Source organism: Argopecten irradians, chromosome 6 (assembly GCF_041381155.1).
Source record: "Argopecten irradians isolate NY chromosome 6, Ai_NY, whole genome shotgun sequence".
Lineage (NCBI taxonomy): Eukaryota > Metazoa > Mollusca > Bivalvia > Pectinida > Pectinidae > Argopecten > Argopecten irradians.
This window is the reverse complement of record NC_091139.1, coordinates 41760116-41787377: the sequence shown is the minus strand read 5'-3', so window position 1 is coordinate 41787377 and position 27262 is coordinate 41760116. Positions and strand designations below refer to the sequence as shown.

The 27262-nt window shown below is 33.2% G+C and overlaps 1 protein-coding gene and 2 long non-coding RNA genes across 3 annotated transcripts; 2 read left to right on the top strand and 1 right to left on the bottom strand.

The window, feature by feature from the left end:
• The first annotated feature begins 452 nt into the window (after positions 1 to 452).
• On the top strand, positions 453 to 12483 carry LOC138325929 (uncharacterized). Its single transcript, XR_011208840.1, has 4 exons — positions 453 to 916; positions 7685 to 7761; positions 8050 to 8129; positions 12315 to 12483. It is a non-coding gene; the product is annotated as an uncharacterized lncRNA (long non-coding RNA).
• LOC138325927 (S-phase kinase-associated protein 2-like) lies at positions 4994 to 27243 on the bottom strand. The gene is made up of 11 exons (XM_069271950.1): positions 27151 to 27243; positions 25101 to 25302; positions 24568 to 24718; positions 24035 to 24143; positions 23501 to 23615; positions 23116 to 23165; positions 15763 to 15897; positions 13908 to 14006; positions 12477 to 12604; positions 8037 to 8199; positions 4994 to 6830 (listed from the first exon to the last, which is right to left on the bottom strand). The coding sequence occupies exons 1-11, from the start codon at positions 27219 to 27221 to the stop codon at positions 6635 to 6637; spliced, it is 1419 nt and encodes a 472-aa protein (XP_069128051.1). The 5' UTR covers positions 27222 to 27243; the 3' UTR covers positions 4994 to 6634.
• Positions 17046 to 19852, top strand: LOC138325926 (uncharacterized). Its single transcript, XR_011208839.1, has 3 exons — positions 17046 to 17609; positions 18316 to 18444; positions 19033 to 19852. It is a non-coding gene; the product is annotated as an uncharacterized lncRNA (long non-coding RNA).
• Positions 27244 to 27262: the final 19 nt, after the last annotated feature.

The window sequence follows — 27262 nt, the reverse complement described above, 5'->3', positions numbered from 1 at the left end:
TTGATTCCAAACTTAAAAAATGTTCTATAAATGATAAAATTCACTGTGATGTTTGATCAAATAACACCAAATACAACAGTAAAATACTAACCGCTACTTGGCTACCCTGTTGCTGGTCTATTCTGTCTGCGCTGTTCCTCCGTGTCAGCTAGAACGAACCTTGCCGTGGTACCTGCTGGAGAGCCACTCCACAGCCAGTGTGCTTGAGTTCCTCTGTCGCCACACAGGGTTCTTGTCCAAAAGACGTTATCGACACACGCTTTATGGAAATGGCAATCACCTAGGGATCCTAAAGAGTTACATCTTCCGCTGAATTTTCTACGTGATCTTACATTGAAGATTTCAAAGTGTTCGTTCGTAATTCTTGCTGGCCGACTTCAACTGCTCTAGTTTTATGTTGCTGTTTTTATCTCTGATCTATCCACTGTTACCATTCAATGTCTTAGCTTGCCTTCTACTCTGATTCCCTGGTGAAAATGGTCGACTGTTATTCCTCCTTCAACACATACTAACGTACTGAAGCTCCAAGGTGTTCTCAGCTTTACTAATGCCGACCACTGTCTTATGTCCTGTCCTGCTAACCACTCCGAGCTTCCCGCACCTTGCTGTCTCTGGAGTGTTTGAAATAGTTATCAAACATATCAAAAATAGTCTTCATTTGAAAACTTTAAACTCAGAAGACAGTGTTAATTACAGCTGAGATGTCATGCTGTACAGTCGATGAGGGACGCTAAGCGTTGCTGTATAAGAGTGAAAGACAATATTGGGCAAACAGCATCCTGCCACTACTAGGACTTGAATTGGAATCGTTGGTTTGGTCTGTAACTTTCGTCAGATTCTTCCAGTTCAAAAGGTTGCCATCTTCTGACATTGGATTGTCGACGATAAGTAGGATATGTCCCATCTGCACTCTAAGGTAATTGTTTTGTCAATGTAAATAGTATTCATCGTGTCTGAACATAGGTAGTTAGTGTGATGGACAAACTGTACATCATCGATAGTGTTCATCTCCGGTCCTCCAGTATCTCAACATCTTTCATGTTATTCCTATCACCGAACGCACGTACATTTGTGATCCTGACATGCTGTGTTTGGGGTAAACATAAGATTTTATACCTTTATTGTACTTTTTGTACAATAACAAACTTCTGTTATCCCCCTGGTATCATGGTATCATTGTACAATGTCGGCGACATGTTCAGCGATGTGATGGCGTTTCTACACTATCAGCTGGTGTAGAATGGTCTCTTGTGCATTCATAGTAGAAACTTGTAAATTCCATGGCTTCTTCGGTAGCAGCCACCGCATTTGCAATGTGGTTCTCCGATGTTGTTCTCTCATCTTTGGAGCTCATTGATCGCTCATCCCAAAGTACTTCTTTGTCGACTTTCATAGGCAGGTCCTCACTGATTTCTTCTTCTCGGCTCAATTTTCCTACAAGCTCTTATCCTTTCAATCCTATCTTCTATTGGGCATCTCTGTTTCAATGTGTTAAGTTCTTACCCTAACTTCCGAATTCCCATTCCTGTCTAAGATTTCTACACTATACTTCACAACCCTAAACCTCTCTTACTAGGTTGTATGCAATGGTAGTTATGGTATCTAACCTCCGCACACTTCTCCGTCAAACCAGTTCCTACATAAAAGAATTTGCTTTAAAACTGTATGGCAATATCGTCGGGCAACAACTATTTACGACAGACAGATTGATGGCAGAACAAAATACTATACCATGAAACATACTTTTTTGACAAACGTGTAGCAAACAAAATATATAGGATTGAAATACAGTATGACATATTATTGAATTTAATAATAAAAAATTAAAAAATAACACATTGTTTTTAAATTAAATTTTTATTTGTCTTTAACATACATGTATTTAGCCATATACATGAATTGGCAAAACAGGACTTCTATCATCCAACTACGCATGCATACATCCTATAAACGTACCTAAAGAAAGTAGCTCCTAAAGTATTTCTGTATTAAGAACACTTAAACTTTTTGAATTTTTTTTTTTTATTGAAAACAAACTATTTGATCTATACCACAGCCCTTATTTCAGTAAATTATACAAGCCCTGCTTTATATGAGATTTTTGTCCGAGTGTGAATTTGATTTGTATGAAACTGATTAAAAAGAAGGAATGATTAGCCTATGTAATATCATGAAACCAACAACTAAAAAAGCACGAAAAATATAGTGAAAAAAGAACTAAAATGGCAAGGACTATGATCAAATGAACTGGAGATTTTGAAACAAATCTAACACTTTGCCGATACAAATTATGCATCAAGTTTCACAATGAATGAACAAACACCACTTTTACACATCACAGTTACTATACAATTGTGGGCAGTATTTCAAAGGTGATTATACTTTCAATAATAATTACCCTTAGCTATTTGTATAAACGCCTTACAACAGCTGGTACTTGAGATACCAAACACATATACCAAACTTTCTAAAGCATCATTATACAAGCCAATTTATACCAAACTTTTTATAGCATTACCATACTAAACCCATTTATACCAAACTTTTTATAGCATCATTATACTAAACACATTTATACCAAACTTTTTATAGCATCATTATACTAAACCCATTTATACCAAACTTTTTATAGCATCATTATACTAAACCCATTTATACCAAACTTTTTATAGCATCATTATACTAAACCCATTTATACCAAACTTTGTATAGCATCATTATACTAAACCCATTTATACCAAACTTTTTATAGTATCACCATACTAAACCCATTTATACCAAACTTTCAACAGTATTACTATACCAAACACAAAATCTACCATACACGTATGATAATAGTATTAGTCACAACATATGAAGTTAAATATGGGATCTTTTTCAAACGAACAACATCATAACGAGTAATTAATAAAAGAGAATGACATTCATAAAGATTTAAACAGAATGAAAATTGTGTGAATTAAAAAAAAAAAACTTATGGTGGCCACCAACTAGTGCAATGAAATGAAATTTCAAGACTGAATAATTTCCAGACATAATGAGCACATTGCCAAACAACCTGTTGACATCAATCAAAGCCAGTGAGCTGACAATTTCACAAATCACTTGGTCTATTCACGGTGGTTTATTTCATAATTAACTCGTTATTCATTAAGAGATTTATTTGATTTCAGTTGTTTAACTGACTACATCTCGTGACTAATGTTACTCCAGTCAATAATAAATCATCCAAAATCAATTACACAAACACACAATACACATTGAGCATATCTATAACATAATCATTGAAAAAATGCTGCCAAAAATGCTTAAAAATACTGTAAACCAAGTTATATTCATGTGAAATGAACTTCTGTGGATCTTGCTGCTAATAGAATCTGCCAAAAATAAATTGCTGTGAGAATTTACTGTAATTTGCGAAATCATATGCATGGCAGTAAATGAAATGCTTGGCATTCAAATGTAAAATCAATTTGCCACAGAAAGAATTTGGTTTACAATATAAACTTCACCTAGATTTAAAAAGGGAATGAAACTTTTAATGCTAGTAACTGTAGAACTATTTATTCTATAAATTGCCTTGAAAAAAATCAAAACCATACTGTTTACTATTGACTATAACTGGATTCTTTGTAAGCAGTCAGATTTACATTTATTCCAAATAACAACATCCAATCAAATTATTATAACAAAGGCACTAATTATAAATGTCTGTACAAAGCCTCCTGACTATTGTCAAACATTTTTCTAACTCACATTTAAAGTTAATATTGCTTGCATCCGTCCAACATTTAACAATTAACCATAACAAAATGAAACATTTTTTCACCAAATAACTTAGAAACAATTGATCACTCTAATACTAGCCTACCTTACCGTACTATTAACAATATTGTAATCCTCTCATATTTATAGATAAACAGCTCAAACTTCTACTACTAATATACAAAGGAATTCAGTCCTCCTACAGTAGCAGCATAGGAATAAGGGTTAAACTTTCAACTTAATATAGGTCAAAGGTCAAAATAAAGGTCAACATGGTCTGCACTAGAGCCCCAGAGATTAATGCCTTGGGAAGAATATAGGTATCAATTTACAATGTTACAATGGATTGCTAAATTTTCAGCCAAACAAAAATATTTCATTGGCTTAAAAAAGTTTGATAAATTCATAATTATTTGTGTTGCTACATATAACATGAACATATTCTTCCTACAGCTAATTGCTGCAGTTTAACCAGATCATTATATCATGACAGTAAGATTTGTTAGGATCAATATTTCATTCACAGAATTAGTATACATATATGATACAATCAGTACATTTAAAACAGTGATTAATACATTAATAGTGTCTCAGTATCAAGGGATGCCTTCCTTCAACTGTCCAACATTCATTCCATGATTTTTGTTACAATAGCTTTTCCATTATGACATCATTGATATACAATGTATATTAAATTATATTCATTTATACTGGACATCATTAAATGAAAACATTATTCAGTTGTGAGGTATTCAAAGAATTTCATGAGGTAATCACATAATTTGCTGTCACAAGATAATATTGGATGCATTTCTTCAAATCTGAATTCATGTCATTGTATTATAAAGTAAATCCCGACCATCTAAATTTAATTAATAATCACTTCTGAATTTTTTTTCTCCTCACCTTTTATAACTATATATGGTTAAGCCTACACTATATAAAACCACAATCAATGTGAAGGTTTGTGACTATGTAACCTTAATAAAAACTACACTTGTATTTCATCTTATTGTAGTTATTTTTTCAGCTAGTATTGATGATTTATATTAACAATATTACCATCACCTATTATTAAAAAAAAAGACATTATTTATTGTAAAAGAAAAACAATACCATGTCTGCAAAATGTAAAATTTTAAATTTTAAAGTTTCATAGGCTATGGAAATTTTCAAACATAATTCTTATTGAAAATGTTAAAAAGTTATGGAGGAAAATGGAGGAAAATGTTATCAAGTTGTAAAATTTTAAAATATTGTTTATATACATAAAAATCTACAAAAAATAATGAAAATTAAAATGAAAATTACCTTGATAAGAACGACACAAAGAGCAAAAAAAATATTGTTAAATGTAGAATTGTAAACATCTAAAATGTTTTTTTGCCACTTTATGAATGGGGCTTTTAAAATTGATAGCTTTTCAAATGGAACTTGAGTCCAAAATAAACTCATTCATGTAAAGAATATTAATGAAAAAATTAATGATATCAAGTGAAAATTATATGTTGTCTAGTTAAGTCATTCATTCAATGGTGCCCCCTTAACACTGCACAACAACATGTTGATTCCAGGAGTTTTACAAAATGCAGTACACATGATAAAAAACGTTTTCTGTGTGTGATTATAAAACGTTTGCTTTAAAACAAGGAAAAAAAGATGTACATTAAAAGAAATACACTCAATTGCTTGATATGCCCAATAGATTTATCTCCCTTTGTGGTAAGAGTCACTCTTTACTGTAGAATGTGACCTTCATGTATAATCATCTTTAATACACTGTATCTTGTAGAACAACTTTTGCATAAGTAAGGTTTTAGATTGAGTTATATATATCCTCACAGCTAGCAATACTTCTAGCAGGTACATTCTCCCGAGTTCATTCCATTATCTAAACTCAAAACTTCAAATAAAGTGCCATCTTGACCAACATTAGCACTATGTTGCAGAGAGATGAAAATGGAAAAACCTGAAAAAGGCTAAAAATATATGTACCAGAAACCTATTCAGTCAAAAAGACTGAAATCAGCCAATTGGCTGAAAATTTTCATCCCTTGTTACAATTCTGTGTGGAACTAAAACTTTGGTCATCTCAAAGACAATTTTTATTGACTATAAAGATATCAATAGGGCTGTGTACATACCTCCTTAGTGAGAATTACTAAAAACCATTTCAATGTACTGATAAGAAATCACATATTAGAATTAAATAATAAAAAGAACATGCCAAAAATTCTACTTCCGTAAAAGTGTTTTTAGAAACAAAAAATAAGAAAACAATCCTAAATCTAATTGCATTGCTAATTTAACTTAAATAAAATACCATTTAAAATCAATACAAATGCTAATTTCTTTCTCATCATCAAATTAAATGTTCCATTAATATTTCAAAATAAATCAAAACTACTCCAAGCATTTTTACGAGAAGTTTAAATTTCATCCTCATTTTTACTTTAAACATAGATTTCAGTTTTCAAACATGTTTGTACATGTTAATTTGTTAATCTGTTTAGCTATTCTTTATACAGTAATTTATCTTCAAAGTAAACATTAAGAATTATTCTAGAATTCGGAAGTTGATTTTTCTCTCCCAAACACAATCGGTGCATTCTTATAAATTCTTTCCAACCAACAGAGTTTTGGTAATTTCAAGTATTTAAAAAAACAAGTAATGAAATTAAATACAAAATTCACTAAAGCTGCATAATTATTTATCAAGGCGCTTTCTACACATCGATGAAAGCTTCCTCAAAACAATTGTGATGGTATCTGTAGGATGGTACAAATTATTAATACCAGCTTCTGAGTATTAACTAGAACTAAAACTACAGTCAATCCAATAAATACAGGCAGAAATCCTGGTCTACTCCTATATCACATTGTCTCTAACACGAAGTCCCCATATACTGGTTCTGCGGATTCCTGTCGTGGGCCGCGCGATGCTGGAGAATGGAAATTTGTTGATCTCTATGCGGAACATGGCCTCGCGCAGCTGTTGTAGAGCTCCCTCTCGCAGCATGCCAAATACATCTACTGCCAATAGGGAATCCAACTGGTTCAGCTTTCTGAAAACACCAAAAGATAATCAGTTAGCTAAACATTATTCCTCCAAAAAGGGGTAGAAACTAGAAATATCTGGGATACAAATTACAGTGCTCCAGATAATTGGAGGGGTGAGTAATTGTACTCACATTTTTGAAGGAGAGACTTCTGTGGGAACCCAAAACTTAACAGAGATATTTAGATAAAAGTCATGTGGTTACTTGGTATATATAAACGTCTATAGACCAATCAATGATAAACTAGCAATTGTGAAAATATCTATCTGAAACAAGAGCACAAATGATGCAGACTCTTGAAAAAATGACTGGAATTTATCTGATTTTACTAAATTCTACTGATTTTATTTCCAGTGTACCAGGTAAATACTCATACTAATTGGGTAGAGTAATGCAAATATTTGTAGGGGTAATTTGTACACGTTCATACAATTTTTAGGGGTAATTGACCGATTTTCAATGGGTATTTTACTCCTGTACTCATCTTAACTGGAGCACTGCAAATACCCCAGCTTCGTATATAGGTTCTCAAATGAGTGTTCATTTCATATAAGATTTTATAAAAAGAGTCAAAGATGTTTTATTTTGTGAGCTTTGGCAAGTAAAATTATAATTTTGATGTCAATGAAAGCATTACCCAGTTGTGATGTATCCAAAGAATTTGATGAGGTAATCACAAGCAAATTCTCAAATGAAAAATGATCAAAAATTTAAGATAGTCTTTATCACATTACTGCAACAACCAACATTTCAAAGAAACTCAGGTTCAAATGTGTCACAACATTCAAGTGCAGACAGTCATTTTGTCACAATACCCTCGAATCCTGACACTAATTCATTGAGACATTATTTTTTGACAGATAGATATGAAGGTCTTTTTGAAGGACAATAATAGCAGAATGAAGACACCTGCTCGTTGTACCACATTTATGGAAAGGTAAGTTTTTAAAGTATCCAGATCATATATAAGTAAGCAAAGCCTATGCAAGACTTTCTTTTTCATGGAATAGAAACGTATCAAACAAATCATGAAATTAAAATTTTTGTAACCAATGGGTTACAATGGTCCTGTAAACTAGAAATGGAAAGTGAAATACTTTATGGTCTACCCTTGACAGGGGCATATATAGGGGTAGTGTTCTGTGGATTTAATGCCTAAAATCTATTTCATGTACAATAAAAAATCTTAAAATATATTCTGATAATTCTTACGGAATGGAACTAGGCAGTATTCTATAACATCGACTGAGGGCGAGGTACTCCAGTCTGTTGAGGTGATTGGCAACATGGTCTATAGATGTACAGGTTAGTATGGTACAGTCACTGAGGTCAAGTTCTCTCAATCCAGAGCAAGTCTTCACCAGCTGTAGGACCTCTGTAATAGATAATACATCTACATTATACTACAGATACATAGAAACCAGTAACTATTGTCTGAGTAATAGATAATACATCAACATTATGCTAATGGACTAATATATAGAAACCATTAACTATTGTCTGGTTAATAGTTAATACATCAACATTATACTACGGAACCAATACATAGAAATGATCAACTAATGTCTGGGTAATAGATAATACATCAACATTATGCTAATGGACTAATATATAGAAACCATTAACTATTGTCTGGTTAATAGTTAATACATCAACATTATACTACGGAACCAATACATAGAAATGATCAACTAATGTCTGGGTAATAGATAATACATCAACATTATACTTAGAAACGATCAACTAATGTCTGGGTAATAGATAATACATCAACATTATACTACGGAACTAATACATAGAAACCAGTAACTATTGTCTGGGTAATAGATAATTCATCAACATTATACTACTGGACTAATACATTGTCTGGGTAATAGATAATACATCTACATTATACTACGGAACTAATACATAGAAACCAGTAACTATTGTATGGGTTTATCTACATTATACTACTGGACTAATACATAGAAACCAGTAACTATTGTCTGGGTAATAGATAATACATCAACATTATACTACGGAACTAAATTAATACATAGAAACCAATAATTATGCAACTAATTCATGTACCGTGTGATACTAGATAAAGTGTGTGCAGGACTGTTGTGTCTAATGATGACGAAATGACGTTTAAAGATAATATTCTGCACTACATGTATCTCAGCTGGAACATTACAAAGAGTTACATTTCAATACCACTGGAGATATAGTACTCCACAAATTCTTTGGGTATCATGTGGTACATGAATAAGTCCCATAGTCTGGGGACTTAATTTTCCTTTTGATTACAACTCTAGATATGCTAAAAACACTCACAACAGCATATTTTATGGTACAATAGAACTTGTAAAAATTAATCAGTCTTTGTCCACAAGGTCTGTCTGATTATTATTGTCAAATGTTGACTAGAACACAAATGTAAACCCAGCCACAACCGCTGCTGTAATGGCCTGGAAATTCATACTTTTGTTTGGCTTTCTCCATTTATTGTCAAAGGCAGAACAAAGAAATGAAGCTACATGGATACACAGAAGCAGGCTAGATTCTGTTTAAATACATATGGGGAGAACCAACATCCAATATGGGTAAAAACTATAGGAATTACTTCAGTGAATATATAAACTTTATTAGTTATGCTTCCAACAAAATTTGGTCTGTCTCGGCCAAATAAATAACCTGAAATATTTTAATGGTACGCATTTCAGAATAACAATAACAAACAAAAATCTGCATTTCCTTTGGAATATTCCCACAGACTGATGGATACTGGCAAAACAAACTGTAACAAGATAAAACTTAAACACCAATGGAATCTGCCCATCTCATAAAAAAAATCCTTGACAGATTACAAGGATTCTTTACAAAGCATTTTTGTTGTTTTCATATAATTCAACATAAAATGAATAAATAATGGCTATAAAAGACAAATGCATGTATGTAAACGTGAGAATTAGAGTGATGGTTACTGCTGTTATACTGTCAAAAACTGAGCAGTTTATTGTGATTAATGGGGTACCACCCTCAAATCCATTATATAGATTCACACTGCACAATAGCATTTACACAAACAAAGCCTCAGTATGTTCTTGCATATATTATTTGTAGACATTAGATTTAAAGGCTCACTACCTTTCTGAAAAGACTATTTATTTTTAAAATGGGAATGTAAAACTAGATTGATAGTCTCAAAAGTTATTTACTTTCTGTTAATACTACACGTTTCATCACCGCCGTTGTCCTAAATACCGTGCGGTAGTTGACTATAGAGGTGACTATTGCGACCAAAAAGGCTATCACGATAGTTTTGCGATAGTAAAGTTACTATTGCGATAGTATCATGATAGTCTAGAGACTATTGCGATACTGTCACGATAGTTTTTATTTGCAGATTTCATAATAATTCAATGTATAATTTTCCGTGGCCTATTTCAAGAGATCTTTATGTTACCTGCATTTTTATCGTCAGCAGAACTTTATATTGGGCCAAACAAAATTAATTGTTCGTTTCTCAGGCCACTTTCTTAAAAAGTCAGTGCGGGCGGCGGGAATATTTTTTTTTTTTATTTCTCTGAAAACAATTGCGGCAGATAACATTTTATTTTTTTCTCACTTGAAGGACATGAAAATCAATGAAAACACATGTAGAAAATGTTAATTCTTACTCAGTCTTTAAGAACAGCTTTTAAATATCTCAATCGTCACTATATCCAAAGAAAACCAGTTGATAATACATAATCCTGGGAGGAAACATTCCGTTTTGAGCAAATGCTGACATCGGCAGCCATTTTACCGGAAATGAAATGTGCATACTAAAATTGGAGCCAATTTCCGGGTGCGTTTTCGAATGGAAATTGCGGGCGAGTTCGAATGGAAATTTGGGGTGCGTTCGATGCGGCGGTCTCGATTCTAATTTTTAAATTATGGCGCATAAAAAAGTTGGTGCGGGGGGTAAATGTCGATGCAGCGGAGCCTGAGAAACTAAGATTTAATTTTTTTTGGCCTTGACGTCAAAGTTTTATCAACTGAATTTCAATCATCCATTCACATATGAAAGGGCACTTATCACATAGTTTATGGAAAATTCGTTGAAAAACGAACAGTGAAATATGATCGAAAAATAGTCAAAATGCATTAAATATTATGAATAAGTTAAATATCAATAATATATCAAAACGCTTAAATGCTAATAAATTAGAAATGTGTTTGTTTCGAAATATTTTTATTGTATCATTACTGAAATATAACAACTTTTTAACAACTTTCATCGGTCGTCACTGCTGTGCATCTGCACCTGCACACAAACAGCGAGTTATTCCCCTCATAGATTTGGAGAAAATTGTAGGAATGAAAGTCAATAATTCTCGTACAGCGATAAACGTTATAATATTTCAAACCAAGTGCCGAATTCTTTTCAAAAGTGCCGAACATTCCAAATGCCGAAAATAAAATTGCCAAGATTACCAAGTGCCGAGGTCTCCAAGTGCCGAGACGTCTATGATTCTTGCTTTGAAACACTTCGTCCTTTGTTTTTAGAAACCCGAAATGCTGCCATACGGCTGCTTTTGCCTTCTTATTAGCAACAATTTCAAAATCACCGCTAACCTCCGCCATGTTGTTGTTGTAATCACCTATGGCAAGGTATATTGATCGAATCGGGTCAATTCTGACACCCCACTAAGAGCAATTTGCGGCCGTGTCTAAAATACGGACCCGGAATGAAAAAAGTCAAAAACTCCTTCAACTGTACAATGTATGAGTTTACCAAGATATTATTTTACGTTTGAAACAATAACTACTTAAAAATTTATGCATTTAATCTGTACGCTTGTGAAAATGCAACAATATTTGCTTAAGATATTTTTTCATTGTGTTTGAATTGTGTTGTTCTTGTATTAAGTGCTTTCCACGATCAAAATCTCAAAGACGCTTTTATGTATAAACACTACGCAGACATTTCGGCAGATTCAGTGGAAATTCTTGTTTTGAGTGTAATTTTTGCTCCGAGAAAAAACTATCGTAAACAATCGATAGTTACATTTAATATCGCGATAGTTATCGACTTTAAATTATACTATCGACCTATTGCTATCGCGGGCAAAACTATTGCAATACATCGATAAGTCGACCTATCGTTACACCACTAGTTGACTATCACAGTGCCAGACGGCAAAACAACAATGTTATATATTACGTAGGAAATCTTGCACATGTTTGGTGTTGTAACCTCATCTTAGGCCATCGTTATATATTTTCTGATGTTATTAATCTTTTAAAGAGACCTTTACTTTTTACTCCCGTAGTGGGCCTTTAATGGTAATTTTTTTTAAGCATTCAATCATTACACAGAATTGTGAGGTTCTATCATTATTGGATATAGTTTTTCTCCTTAAATAAAATTCCTCTTTTGTCTCTGAACTTGGAGTTTACAAACTTCCTATCCTGTAGCAATTTAATGTCAACAGCATTATGATTGGTTTCTATTTATAGAGTGACGTCATTGAAGCTCTGGACACAATGGGACAGAAGCGACATGGTGGATCTGATCTTTGATATTGGATCAGATAAACATTCCAAGGAAATGGCCCTACTAAAAATCACCAACATGATTACAAACATTATATATCTGACAAACTCCACACACATTATTACCTTCATCAGTGATGTTTTCACGGAGGCCGCTGAGATTGAGTTTACGGAGACTAGAAGGTAGACAGAGGGACAAGTATACCACGCTATGTCGTTGTAGACCCGACCACGCCATATTTAATGACTCCAGCCTGAGGGGAAATGCAGAATTCCAAATAAAGTACAAATAAATTATAATCCATATTTCTATTTAAAGTAAAGTTTTAAAGATGAAAAAAAAAAGAATTAAAGAGGAAACAAGAAGCCCATGGGCCTTAACGGTCACCTGATATTTGATACAAATTAGTAATTTACTAGCCAACTGATATCTTTTATTCATGAAATAGTAACATATTTCAATTAGGTCTACATACAAAGCTTCATTAAGCTTGGTGCATATTTACTCACATTACCGTGTTCAAAATGTTAACTCATAATTAATAGTTGAAGGGGAATAAATCCATCAATTACACTTGAATTAAGCTTATTTTCAAACATGTTAGAGGTCATTCCAATGTTAGTCTACATACAAAGTTTCATTAAGCTTGGTATATATTTACTAAAGTTATCCCGTTCACAAGGAAATGTTAACAGACAATGCACGACGACGGACAAAAGACTATCGCAATAGGTCACCATGACCTATGGTCAGGTGACCTAAAAATTACCCATGGAAGGATTTAAAAATTGATTTCAAATAAAACTATCTATTCATTACATGATGGGAAACAACTCAAACTTAAAATAGTTACAAACTAGAATTATGTCAGTATGACATGAAAAGCCGTTGCAACAACAAATTTTGATTGCTAATTCAAATTAAAAACAATCTATCCTACACATCTGATGTTACGAAACATGTGTGCCTTATTTTCCATTTACATGTGTACTGGAGGGTTGATTTGAGCAATGAGGTGATTAAAAATGTCATTGAAATGATTGTGTACCAGGACTGTTTCTGTTTGTTTTATGGACAAAAAAATAATCATGTAGTAAACAACTGTTTGTGTTTGTTATTTCTGTCATTTAGTTCAAGTTAATCCACAGGTTATTTATTTTAATTATTAAGAATTAGGAATTGTAGACAGAGGGGCCGCGGTGGTTGAGTGGTTACTCCAGCTTTCCTCCACCAACAAACCTGGCACGTCCTGAAATGACCCTGGCTGTTAATTAATAGGACGTTAAACTAATCAAACCAAAAGACAGTGCTCATATTTAACTGAAGGTCATTTTTGACCAAATATGCTGATACATGTTTCCATGTACACTGTTTTCACTTCAAATCGGCATGGTCAACACGTTTTAGTGTTCGCACAGCTTGTAATATATATATAGCTTGGCTCATCCATTAGCGGCTTAAAAAAATACAAGTGCATCATTCAGAAATTCATATTAAAATTCCTCAACTGAATTTGTCACCTTTCCTTGATATTCATGTAAATAATTCATTTTCACCTGCGACAGTTGGTTGTGATTGGCATTAAACCTGCTGATGTTATTCCTTGGCACATGGATAAGTTGATGACTTCCAGGTTTTTGTTCTCTCCAATATGTCTGAAAAGACAAGAAATCAATACAAGCCTGTTTTTCTTCATATATGGGGATACCTAAAAAAGCCCCCTATTAAAAGGAGACTGCCAGGACTGTAATTGTTGGTTAATCTCACCTTAAATAATGTGGATCTGTTAAATTACATTGAGAACTGATAAAACAATGCATGTCCATGTTATTATCATACTTTTTTTTATCCCAAACTAAGTCCAAATATATTTTAATCACCTCAATGAAATCTAATTTATGACCAAACCCATTAACCCTTTCTGACGTTATCATCTAGCAATAAAAATCAGTCTGATACAGATGGAGCCAACATTAGAATCTCATCAAGTCTAACTAGCAGCAGACTATTTTTTTATTCAATCTAATTAAAATTAGAATTGTAATTCCACTCCACTATGATGCTCTACATTACGCTCCAATACAAAGATCTAACAATGCCCCATTCGGGGTCACACCAGTTTGACCCTTACGATTAGTCAATCAGCGTATCGCCAATGAAATCTTCAGTGTGGATAATTCTTCGGAAGTATAAACGGCTACTAGCTACATATAGTATGTCCCGAGATATTCCGATTCTAGGCCAGATGTCATGCTGAGGTGACCCTGAACAAGGCATTGTTATATCTTTCATTGGAGCGTAACGAAGAGTATTGTAGTGGAGTATCAGCGTTGAATACCTTTGCACATTCATAAATAAATAAGTAAAAGCAAAGTATCTTGAAACATATATTTTTCTGAAAATACATCTTTAGAATTCCTCAGATATTTTATTCGAATAACCGAAAGTCATGTAAAAAGTTGATGCAAATACACGGAGTTGAAAAACAAAGATAAAGAAGGAAAATACAGTCTAAACTCGTTATCTCAAAATCGGTTGAGTCAAAATTCTGGTTGAGTCAAATTAATTTTTAAGTCCCGTTTTTTTCCCTTCTTTGTATATGTATTTTAAGATCGGTTGACTCGAATTTCGATGACTCGAAACTCCGGTTGTGTCAAAGTCAATTCCTGGTCCCAAGAATGGATATTCAGCCAAAAAAGTAGTCGCTATCTCGAATTTAATTTCTGTCAAAATTTCAAATTATAAAATATCTATTACGTAAATTTAATATGTATACAAATAATTGACATTCCTGTGGTTTGTTGTAACGCATGATTGGTTTACCTGTACACATCGCTATCGGTATACGCAGGCCTAAGGAACATACTACAACAATGGCTGATAATTATGAATTGTTTACTAATCCTCTCAAGTCTGGCTTCTTAATTAGTGTCACTTTACAATTGTGACTTACCTGTACATAGACACGGCGCGTGTTTACACAATTACACACACAGCATGGACTGATTGACTGATCATGACCGGAAACATGTTTGTTTAACTGGCTTGGGTGCGTGTATATTTAGGAATCATTACAAACGAGTTGGAAAATCACGATAATATGCTGATCATGGTAATAGGCATGTACCCGGTTGTAATAGTCATAAGATAAGGATCGTTAAAAAACACGTTCTGATTCAACCTAATGACATTACGTTTGAGTCGAATTCCGGATGAGTCGAACTATTTTCGTTGGTCCATTGAATTTCGAGATAACCAGTTTCAACTGTATTGGGAACGCAGAATTTTATACAAATAACGAAAATATTCGAATAACGGCAAATTGTTCTTCGAATAAGTGGTGTCCTCTGTACATGATGTACTTGTGTATAATTTCTATAGATTTAAGACTGCCGTCCCTTATTCACTTACTGGCACACTTCGTCACTGAGCTGGCAGTGCTCCAAACTGATCTTCTTCAGGTCACGACACACAGAAAACAGTTCCTCTAGGACAGGCACCGGTACGGATGCCATACTCAGGTCCAGGTACTGAACTTTGGACAACCTGGAGAAAATCAGATGTATATATGTTATAACTCTCTGTAAGAGTGGTTCTAAGTCAGGCATGGGGTGTCATAGGTCTAGGTACTAAACTTTGAACAACCTGGTGAAAGTGCTACAAAGACATGTTAGAACTCTTTTTATTGGAGTTTTCTAGTACAGGCACAGGCATTGATACCATAAACCGCTAAAATGATGTTGCCAGTTAGTCTTCCTCCACAGTGTTCCCCACATTAGTATTAAGTAATGTAACTCCCAAATTGTTTAGAAATTAAGTTGTTGTACTTGATATTATTTAGTACATACAATTGTATCATCAATCTTGCAGCATTAGCTGACATGGAAATCATCTGAAATATGCATCATATGCAGACATGTTAACCCTACCGATTCAGGCGGAAGTCTACCGCTTTTGAGGCTGATATTCCGCCTACCGCTTTAATATCCAAATATTCCGATTTCTGCAAAACATCTTCTTAATTTTTTTATTCTGATTTCTGAATTTTTTATAGTCGATTGGGGCTATTGGGGCTACCAGGGGGGGGGGACTTGCTTGATAATTAAGTAAACAAAGGAGGTGTGAACACTCCCTGACCAACACCCACTGGTGCTAATTAGCAGCCTGGGGCTAGTTCCACCTTGGCTTGGTGGTGTCACTTATTTCACGTGTCTAATGTGTATTACGTAGGCCTACCGTGAAGAAACAATAATTTGGCCTTTCAATAAATTTTGTGCTTAAAACTAGTTAGCATCATTTCAAAAACAAACACTACTTAAAATTGAAATGATTTACTCACGTTTTTAATGTAAAATTGGCATATAGTGTCTGCTGAAAGTCATAAACTTTGCAATAGTAAAGGCCGCCATTTTTTGGAATAGGGTGATTCTAATAGAGGATGCGGATTCCTATAAAATTCAGTATTTTAATAAATAAAAAAAAATTTCAGGGGGATTTTTTAGAAACAAATATTTGATTTTTTTTTTCTTGCATAAATCAAAAGAAAATGAGTCCAGTATATATTACAATAATAAAAAAGGAAAAAAAGAAAAGGTAGACAAAATGTATCTTTTAAAAAAGGTGATAAATAGCATTGAAATAAAAGTATGAAATATATTTATTTGCATTTTTCATCTTCTAAATGTAATGTAAGTCTTAATAGTCCATTTTCCGTCATGACGGAATCGGACTCTCCGGTTTGGTTTTCACCTTTATAATCGCCAACACCAGACACAAAACACTTCCGGAATTACTTTATTTACAAATGGCAGCGAGCAATGACTTAATATATTTAAGCTTTACATCAATGTACCTATCAGTTAGGGATCTCTACGTACAATTTTTAAAAAGTTGAGCTTATTGAACTGTGTGAGGCAGTGAAATCACCCGATCTATTATAACATTAGATCTAGATTTTACATCTCGATCACCAACATTTATCTTGTATGATATTTTTGACTAGGGTACCGTTTATACACAATCGTCTGATTACTGACAAAATGAGACTCGGAGCATATAGGAGTTGTGAGGTCTGCCGATTATTTGTTGACAGCCGGCATGCTAAAAGTTTGATCTTCAACATATACTGGCAACATTTGTATAATGTTCCTGGCTAAGGCGATATCAGATCTTCATGAACTGGAAATATTGCCATTTAGGTTTTCCATAAAGAAATCCACGGGAGAGGTCATGTCAGCCAACTGCATTTTTATTGACAGGTTAGTAAAAATGTAGACCAAAATAAAAAATATATTTCGATTATCTGATAAAAACAATCATGTCGTTTTATAAACAGTAATGAAGTATATGTTTAAGAAATCATTTGCAAAGTCAAAATATATGTTTATTAAATTATCAGCTTGGAAAAAAGCTCCTCAAACAATAATTTCCTCAGGATGACTTTTGAAACCAGGCTGGAGCCTCTATTGCAGCCCCTTTTGTTGTATAACTTTTCCCAGTTGGGAGGTGTGGTGGTAAAGTCATATGGAATTAGGTATTGATTGTGCAGACAACAATAGCAAAATAAATCATTGGTATATATTTATTTTTGTGTTAGTTAGATGTAATATAAATACACATTTAATCTTAATTTTTTGTCCAAATGATAATAATTATTTACGCTCTGTCGGCGATGAAGCATCTTTAGTAATCAAACTTCATTTTCACTAGATTTTTTTATATAGGTCATAGGTTGAAAGTACACATACAAATTTACAACAAGTATATAGCTGAAATGGATTAAATTACATTACTACTGTACTTACTAGTACTATAAATATATCTGTATTTTTCTTGGTTTTTTTTTTCAATATAAGAAAATGCATTACAGATGCATTTGGAACTGAAAAAAAAAAAAAAACATAAAACCTGTAGAAAATGTATGCATAAGGTATGTGCTGAACTTATATTTATCATACTTTACAGGTATTCTAGCTGTATTGAATGATCTGATCATCATGGGGTGAGAAAGAATACTTTGGACACCTACGATTCATGTCTTGCCTGTGACAGAGAATCTTTGGACATAAAAACTTCACTGCGAAACTGAAACAGGTACAACGGCGGTATATGCAGGATTTTTTTATGCTAATAAATGCTAAGAAACAAGTTGCTAATTTTTCAATATTTGTTTTACTAAGGTTTGGATTAATCAATCAAACCAAAAGATTTGGTAACCTTATATGAAATCTTTTCATTATCAATGGGGAGGAGGGGGGTTGGGTGCAGTGGTCGAGTGGTTTATGTCTCGACATACTACTACAAGCCCTCTACCTCTGGTTTGCAAGCTAGAATCCCATGTGGAGCAATTGGTAGGAACTGACCACTTATCAGTGGCTTTCATCCACAAATAAACCTGACATGTCGTTACATGACCTTGGTTATTAATAGGGTGTCAAACTAATAAAACCCAACTGTGAAGGAATCACATGATCAAATCTATAAATCTACTAACATGTTGTTTCATGGAAATTAAAGTGCTCTGATAGATAATTTATATATGTAATGTAAAACTAGCTATTCCTTACTGTATTGCAGTAAGTGTTGTTCCTACAAAAAATGTTTGTATGAAAATGTGTTAAGTAGTGAATGTACAGATCTAGAAGGACAGCCTAAAATCAAGTTATTTTATTCATATTTCAGCTGCATCCAGACACTCAGAAAATGGATATATTGTATGAGAATATGGATGAATCATTTGAACAGTCACAGAGGAATTAGACCACTTCATGTCTTGCCTATTCAATTGACAATCAGATTAAGAACATGAGTGAGATTTTAATTCAACCTTAGAACAATTGATAGAGAATCTTGGAAATTATGCACCAAAAATTGTTGAGGATATCGAGACCAGCCCCTGTGGGAAGTCTGGAAATTAAGTCTGGAAGATGATGCAATATGGCCGACTGACAGCTTTTAACTTCCACAAGATTTGTGACACAATAGATTGTCATCACTGTCCACAATCATTGCTGGAATCTATCATAGCAAAGTATGAACCAGGTGTCTCTGCATTTCAATGGGAAAGAAGGAAAAAAGTACCTAGTTCTTCAGGACCTGTATATAAAATCATTTAGGTCTATTAAAAATAGTGCATATAGAGCAAAAAGGTCTATATCTGATGTGAACTTCCATATATATTGGTTACAGTGTATATGGGATTTCCTCATGTAAACAACACAAAAAGAAAGTGATTGAGATAAAATCTCCATACTCATTGAAACGTATGTAATCAAAAGAGGTTTCATTGCATAAAATCGCATTAATAAGTTAACAATAAATCAATTATTTCTGAGAAATCTGAATATTACCGTCATATGTGACCATGATATTTATAATACACCCAAACAGGGATATACTCATTGGATTTGATAGATCATTACCTTTTTTTAATAGCATTTATTTAAACATTTAGTGTATGCTGTTACAAATAAGCAATAAAGCACACACTTTTTATACAAATAAGTGAATAAAAAATGACAAATTTATTACAATTGAGTGATTTTTTATTTTTCCATGAATTGCTTCTCAAGATTGCACAAGACGTATTGCACCGCAAATTCAATTAGTTTGGTCCAAAATTGGCTTTACTTTAAAGGGTACAGCTCCTTCAAAATGTGAAAGTATTGAGATGTCACATTGTCTTTTCAACATGTACTGGATTCTAGCTTGGGCAATTTGTCATGTCTAAGTAACAATAGCACTAGAAAGTTATTTATTCAATATAAATTGTAAATGGTACTATTTAAATGACAACCACTAGCTAGAATCACAGAAGGATAAGGATGTAGACTTGGCATTTTGCTCGATTCTTATAATATATATACAGTAGTTTGACATGTTATAATATCTAGCACAAATGTATATTTATCACATAACTAATCAACTGGCCTGTTTAGCAATGCCATTAATATCACAACACACCTGTAAATTAAAAATACTATTGAGACATCATAGGTACAAATAATGACGTCATGATCAAAATATGATGTCACACAAGTGTCTCTGTTGACAAAAATGTCAACTCCAAGCTTGATTCCACCACTCTTAAATGGAAAGTTGATAAGTTCTATCTAGATTTCCATAACACAATTGTACTGATCTGATATAGAATTGAATAGAATCTTACACTCATGGCTTGATAATATTAAATTTATTAATCTCCTTAAACGCTTTGATATGCCACTTTCCACAGTGTTCATAGACACTCAATCATGTCCAGAGAAGGGCATCAAAACTTATTCCGGGACTCAAAAACCTAACATACGAGGAACGCTTAGAAAGACTAAATCTTCCAACTTTACAACATCGGAGAACTAGAGGGGACATTATAACTGTTTTTAAAATAGTTTAAAAACATATATGATCATAGAGTCACTGAGAACTTTTTCCAAATGGACAGTACAGGCAAGAGAGGTCACTCTGAGAAAATTTTTAAGAAACGTTGCAATTTAGAATTAAGAAAGAATTTCTTCAGTAACAGAATAGTAGACATATGGAATAATTTGCCGCAACATATTATAGATGCAGATACTGTATACAACTTTGAAGTAATGTTACATAAACACTGGAAAAATATTTGTTTTAAAATCTAATAGTCTATATTGTAGGATCATAGCCATTGATATACTGGAATTTATTTACTTATTTTATGAATGCATATTGTTGATATGGATATAGAGGCTTCAAGCCTGCATCCATCAATTGTCCTAATAAATCATAATAAAAAAATGTAAGTCTGATTAAGATTCTCTATCTATCATACATAAAACATTGTTATATATGTTATTGAGATATCATAAGGTACTCTAAAAGAGATTAAAATAAATGCTGCAGATATTACGATGCCTTAATTCAATATGAGAGTTACTAAACAACTGTCATAGCTACATTTGTACGTGTAAGAGCTTAGGCCTACATGTCCATGCATTAATCCCTATTGAGATTCCTCCTCTAGACTCTATCAGACGTCCGAATATAAAAGAGTCTAGAGGAGGAATCTCAATAGGGATTAGTCCATGCATATGTAGATCTATGGTATAAGTTGATGATGTCTTGTTTAGGTCTCCGTTTTGCTGCTTTTATTGCAATACATGATGTTCAACATGCAGGTTGGGTATCTGGGTATTTTGTGGTCCTAGTTCTCCTCGCAACATAATGTTTTTTAACATATTTGTGTCGCTTTATTTACACTTTACATCGTTCAAACTGCCGATTTGTCGTAGGGAAATTAATCAACGTGACCCTGTGCATTTATTCTTTGCTACTAAACATGGATTCACTATTGCAGATGCCCCAACAAATGTGTTTTACCCTATTTTTACTTCATTTCAGGCCAGGTTTCGGATTGTCTGCATGTAGTGAAAACCTACTTTCGCTTCGCGTATGTCTGGCATATCGCTTATGTCATTGAAGAAAATAGGCGCGCCGCTTAAGACTCGTACAATTGGAAAATCGACTATTAACATTAAAAAAATGCAAAATGAGACACCAAGGCCTATGGTGATAACCAAAGTTAAAACATAGTTTGTTAACAAAACATGTTTTTGTAATTATTTCGCATATTATTGAATGATTATTAATATATTTCTGACGCGCCGCGAAAAAATGCCATGTGCAGTGCTACCGCTTTGGAGTCAAATATCTACCTCACCAAAGGTTAACATGTCTGCATATGAATGTGGTAATTTTTCCCTGCTAATTTTCTGATAGTTTTTGTCTTCTGAAATTATGAAGGCACTAAAGATATATCTTAAGGAGAAACAAAAAGTTTGTTCAATGCTGCGCTCGACAATGGTTTCTAGACGAAATTTTTCACAATTTTATAACTTATAAAATGTATTAATATGGTAACCATAGCAACTATAGCTGCAATGATATACAGTCTTCATACAGGTACTGTATCAGGGATGTACTCGATATTTGAGATTTAAACATTTAAATTTGATAGATTTAGGCCACAGACCATAAAGTCCTTTAATGTTTCCTGAAATGTCTTTATAAAATCCTATAAGACAATTTATCAGACCAATGTTTCCTGAAATGTCTTTATAAAATCCTATAAGATAATTTATCAGACCATTGTTTCCTGAAATGTCTTTATAAAATCCTATAAGATAATTTATCAGACCATTGTTTCCTGAAATGTCTTTATAAAATCCTATAAGATAATTTATCAGACCAATGTTTCCTGAAATGTCTTTATAAAATCCTATAAGATAATTTATCAGACCAATGTTTCCTGAAATGTCTTTATAAAATCCTATAAGATAATTTATCAGACCATTGTTTCCTGAAATGTCTTTATAAAATCCTATAAGATAATTTATCAGACCAATGTTTCCTGAAATGTCTTTATAAAATCCTATAAGATAATTTATCAGACCAATGTTTCCTGAAATGTCTTTATAAAATCCTATAAGATAATTTATCAGACCAATGTTTCCTGAAATGTCTTTATAAAATCCTATAAGATAATTTATCAGACCATTTGATAATGTTAAATGATTCAAAACACTATCATCCACAGTTTTGCAGTCATTTGATGATGGTGTGGATTTTTCTATTAAAATATGTTCCTTATTAGCAATAAAGCTTTAAAGAAATGTAAACAGGAGTCTCATTTGCACCCTTGTAAACAGGAGTCTCATTTGCACCCTTGTAAACAGGAGTCTCATTTGCACCCTTGTAAACAGGAGTCTCATTTGCACCCTATTTGTATTTTACCGTGTAGACTTGATTATGCTTGAGAATCCAGAAAAAAGAGGTCCTTCCACCTAAAACAAAGAATATTCACGAATGCATTTTCCTTTCAACTGTAAACAGACTAAATTACATAAATCTTGCTATACTGTCACTAGAATCATCGACTAATAGACAAATTTTGACATTTTGTCTTAAATTGGTATCACTAGTTTTGTGATAAACAGAATATTGTAAACAGTGAACATCTGTACCAGGTAACTTTTATGTAATAAATGAGTATGTCTATGAAATACTAGACAGCATTGAAATGTTACAAGGTACATCACAATAGGCATTGTGTAATTGTACTATAGTAATTCAGTTGAAAAGATTCCAGTAGCTTATTTGTAACTTAGATTACACTTACCTCAGACTTTGTCAGACGAAGTATTTGTACACCCCTGTCCAGGATCTGACTAAGGGTTCCTTTGCCAATGGTCTTGTTAGCCAGGTCAATTCTTTTCCACAGACAATCATCAGACCTGAATCGGTTCAAAGGTAGATAGTATTAACTTCAAATATTCAGAGGTGAACTTTATATTATAAGAACTATGAACGTAAACTTACATTGACCTCAGGGCTTCAGAGGCAAACTTACACAGATCTAAGGAATTCATGGGTGAATTTGATACAGAAACCAATTGCAATTGTGAAAAAACCAGACAAAGTGATTATTTTTGGGCTCTTAGATCTTCTACTACAAGCCAGGGGGTCTTCAATATTTATCTACTGATCTACTTTTACTGTTTAACATAGCGTGCATTATATAGGATTGTCATATCAGTAAGAAAAACTACATTCATACATCTAGATAGTACATGTGCAAACTTTCCCCGTCACATTTTCTGCTGTTCTCTTAAATATTACATTTTAGAAATGACATATTTATTGTGGTACTTACACCAGGCGATTCCATCTATGACAAACTCTGGAACATTTTGCAAGTGTAAATTTTGGCAACCAACGGAAAACAGTAAGGATGATTTCATCTGAGAGTTCGCTGAAATAATCTGGAAGAAAGAACAACACATATAAAGGAACTTACATATATATCTATTTCTTGGTTAGAAATATTCAAAATTAATTTAATTCATTAAAGAATTAATTGAATTCATCAAATACAGGTGATAAACTATATAGACATGATTCAGGGCTTTTTCTCACTGCTTTGGGAATGGGGCCTGTGGCATTGAATTTGGGAAAATGGAGCGCCAAAACTAAGATTTGGGAAAATTATGAAATATGAAATAAAAAATAACAATTAAGATTTTTTATTTCCGGTGTAATTTATATACTTTTTTGAAGCCAATTCACAAATATTTAAAGCTTTAACTAACTAAGTTCATGCAACATTTTTGTATAGTTTTCAAGAAACTTTGATTTTGGGAAAATTTAGGGTCAAGGAAATGGTTGGAATTAAACAGTCAAACCTACCAGGTCCTTCGGTATCACATAAGCTTATATCACATTTGCTTTTCTGGCGTGTGTAGTTGACTGGTGAGGAGACAAATAGAGAGAGACTGCTGCGTCTGTCCGACCCTATAGACGTGTTCAGACACTGGCTGGGCTGTAGGATCTTTGGAGCCTACAAAAATACACAGAAACATGATATGGAAATATATTTAAATATTAGAGCTTGCTCTCTTTCCTTAAAACCCTCATATGTCAAAACAAATCAGAACATCAAATCTATTAATATTTTTCCTTTATGAGATTATTTTCCCAAAACTGATAAAATATTGAAAATCATTCAGGGGCACATTCTGAAAATGAAAACACACAAAAAAATACAATAAATTGTTGTTCAGGAAATATTACCATAAATTGTTCTATGTTGGACTGTAATAATATATAATGATTGTCTATTTCAGTGAGATTAAGGTCACAGGAACTCTGTAATATTATAGATTTAAAATTTTCAAAAGTACGAGAAATAGAAATTCATGCATTACAGTTCTAGCACTTACCCCTGGGGGAACTTGTACTGTGTTTGTGTTGACTACTGTGGGAGTCAATTCTGTTAAACTGTCAGTGTCACTGCTGCTACTGCTCTCAGACGACAAAGCTCCTACACCAAGTTCTTTGTACAGACGTTTTGTTTCTGTATCGTTGATGGTCCACATAATCTTTGTCTTTGGCTGCTGAAGCTGACCCGATGCCTTCCTCTTTCTACAAGTCAAAAACACATGTATATATAATATCTAAGATATCAGCAGAAGAATGCATCATGATGCCATACAGTACAGTTGAAAGTTATTAGACTTCCACAACTTAAGATTTTTTTAAGGCTATGTTCATTGATTTTGTTGTTTCTTTCCTTGGATACTGACAGATACTGACACAATCTTAAAATTCTTTATTTAAGAAAACCTAGGGGGACAACATGATCCTTATTTCTTCATCAAGAACATTGAGTATCTGTCTATATATACAAATTTAGCTATCGTGCTATCTAAGTCCCTGTTCTGAGCTACTTTTTCATTTAGTTACATACCCAGTTCTCCAGATACTGTAGTTTTTTATAAAGGGAATATGTTACTCCTGTTCTTTCATGAGAAATACAAACAAATTAAATACAAAGACTATCAAATAGGGGCTCACAGTGAAATATTTGAAGTTGTATTATAGCAGTAAACATTTCAAAATTGTACAAATGTACATGATAATAAAGATTTTGGGACTGTTTCTATAAAAAAGTCTGTTTAATTTTGACGTTGTTGTAAACATCATCTTTCAATAGAGTTGGAAATGGAATTGCCTCCCTGTAGCAATGCACCACACTTAGCCCTTGAAGCCCTCATGCATTAGTTTTGCACACATCTTTTATCTTATAGATCTACTAAAAAAAAAAAAAAAAACTAATTCCCTTCACATCCCAGTGATTTTTCTCCTTGAATAATAAAAATAAAAAACTGTCCTGATAAAAGATTGTTTTGTTGATGCAATACAAGTCCATGTAAAAACAGCATGTAACATCAAATAAAACAGTTATACAATATTTAATTACCTATTACACCATGTTCAGTAACTTTCCCCCAAACCGCTCTTTTCGCGATTAAAAATTCCCAATTCTTGTCCGATTCTTTTCCCCAATATACCCTGAAAATGATCCTTGCACCCCTATAGATCCACCACAACATAATCGTCATTATTGACGGCGATGTGTGTTAACAAAGAAGAAAAAAAAGAAGATGATCTGCTCCCTAGTTTCGGACATTGGAAGCTTTAAGATACTCCCTTAATATTATGAATACAATTGTTTCCATCATTGAGAGCACAGGTGGTAGGCTAATAAAATATTTGAAAGTTTGGCCAATTAAAATGTCCTAAATACTAACAAGGTGACCAACTTTTCTCGAAATTATACTGTTGCTTGTTAAAGATTATCTTCTGGCCACTTATCTTCTTCGATTTTTTTCATTCATGGCTCTAGATTATGCTATAGTCTTTTCATTATATTTCTGAGTCACAGGAACTACTACTAGCCTACCACCTGTGATTGAGAGTAAGGTTTTTCCTTGAAAGTTCAATTATGTTTTGGGAATGTTTTACTTCTTTACTCCCTCTATCTGGAACACTGAATTTATTTAATTATTTACCCAAATATAATTGTTTACTTCAGCAAGGCCATACATAGCTAATAGGAACTTTCTAATTAATAGATCTGTGCATTTTTTTTTTTTTTTTTACAAAAACAGCTGAAAAATGCAACAACGTCTCTAGATCTTTGTAAACAACATTTTAACAAACACATTTAGATATATGTTGAAAAATTTTGAAGTTATGAAGTTATATACATAATTTTGGAATTATACACATGTGTAGATGATTCTTTGTTGTTTAGATCCAGTGAATGCAGCGTCAGCTAGAAATCAAGAAGTTTTGTTTGATGACAGAGTACAGACTGAGCTGCATCACTGGCGAGAAAGAAAAACATCGAAGTTCACAAATCAAGTCAAATCAAGAACATCTTTTTCACTGGAACTAAATAATGAGTTATTCTGAAACTTTTTATACCTGGAAATCTGTGTTCCATTTTCTTTCTGATCGTTTTCCATAGATTTTTTCAGTGTCTTTGACTTTCCCATCTTCAATTTTAGCGCCAAGCATTTCCGGAAGTGGAGCCAAA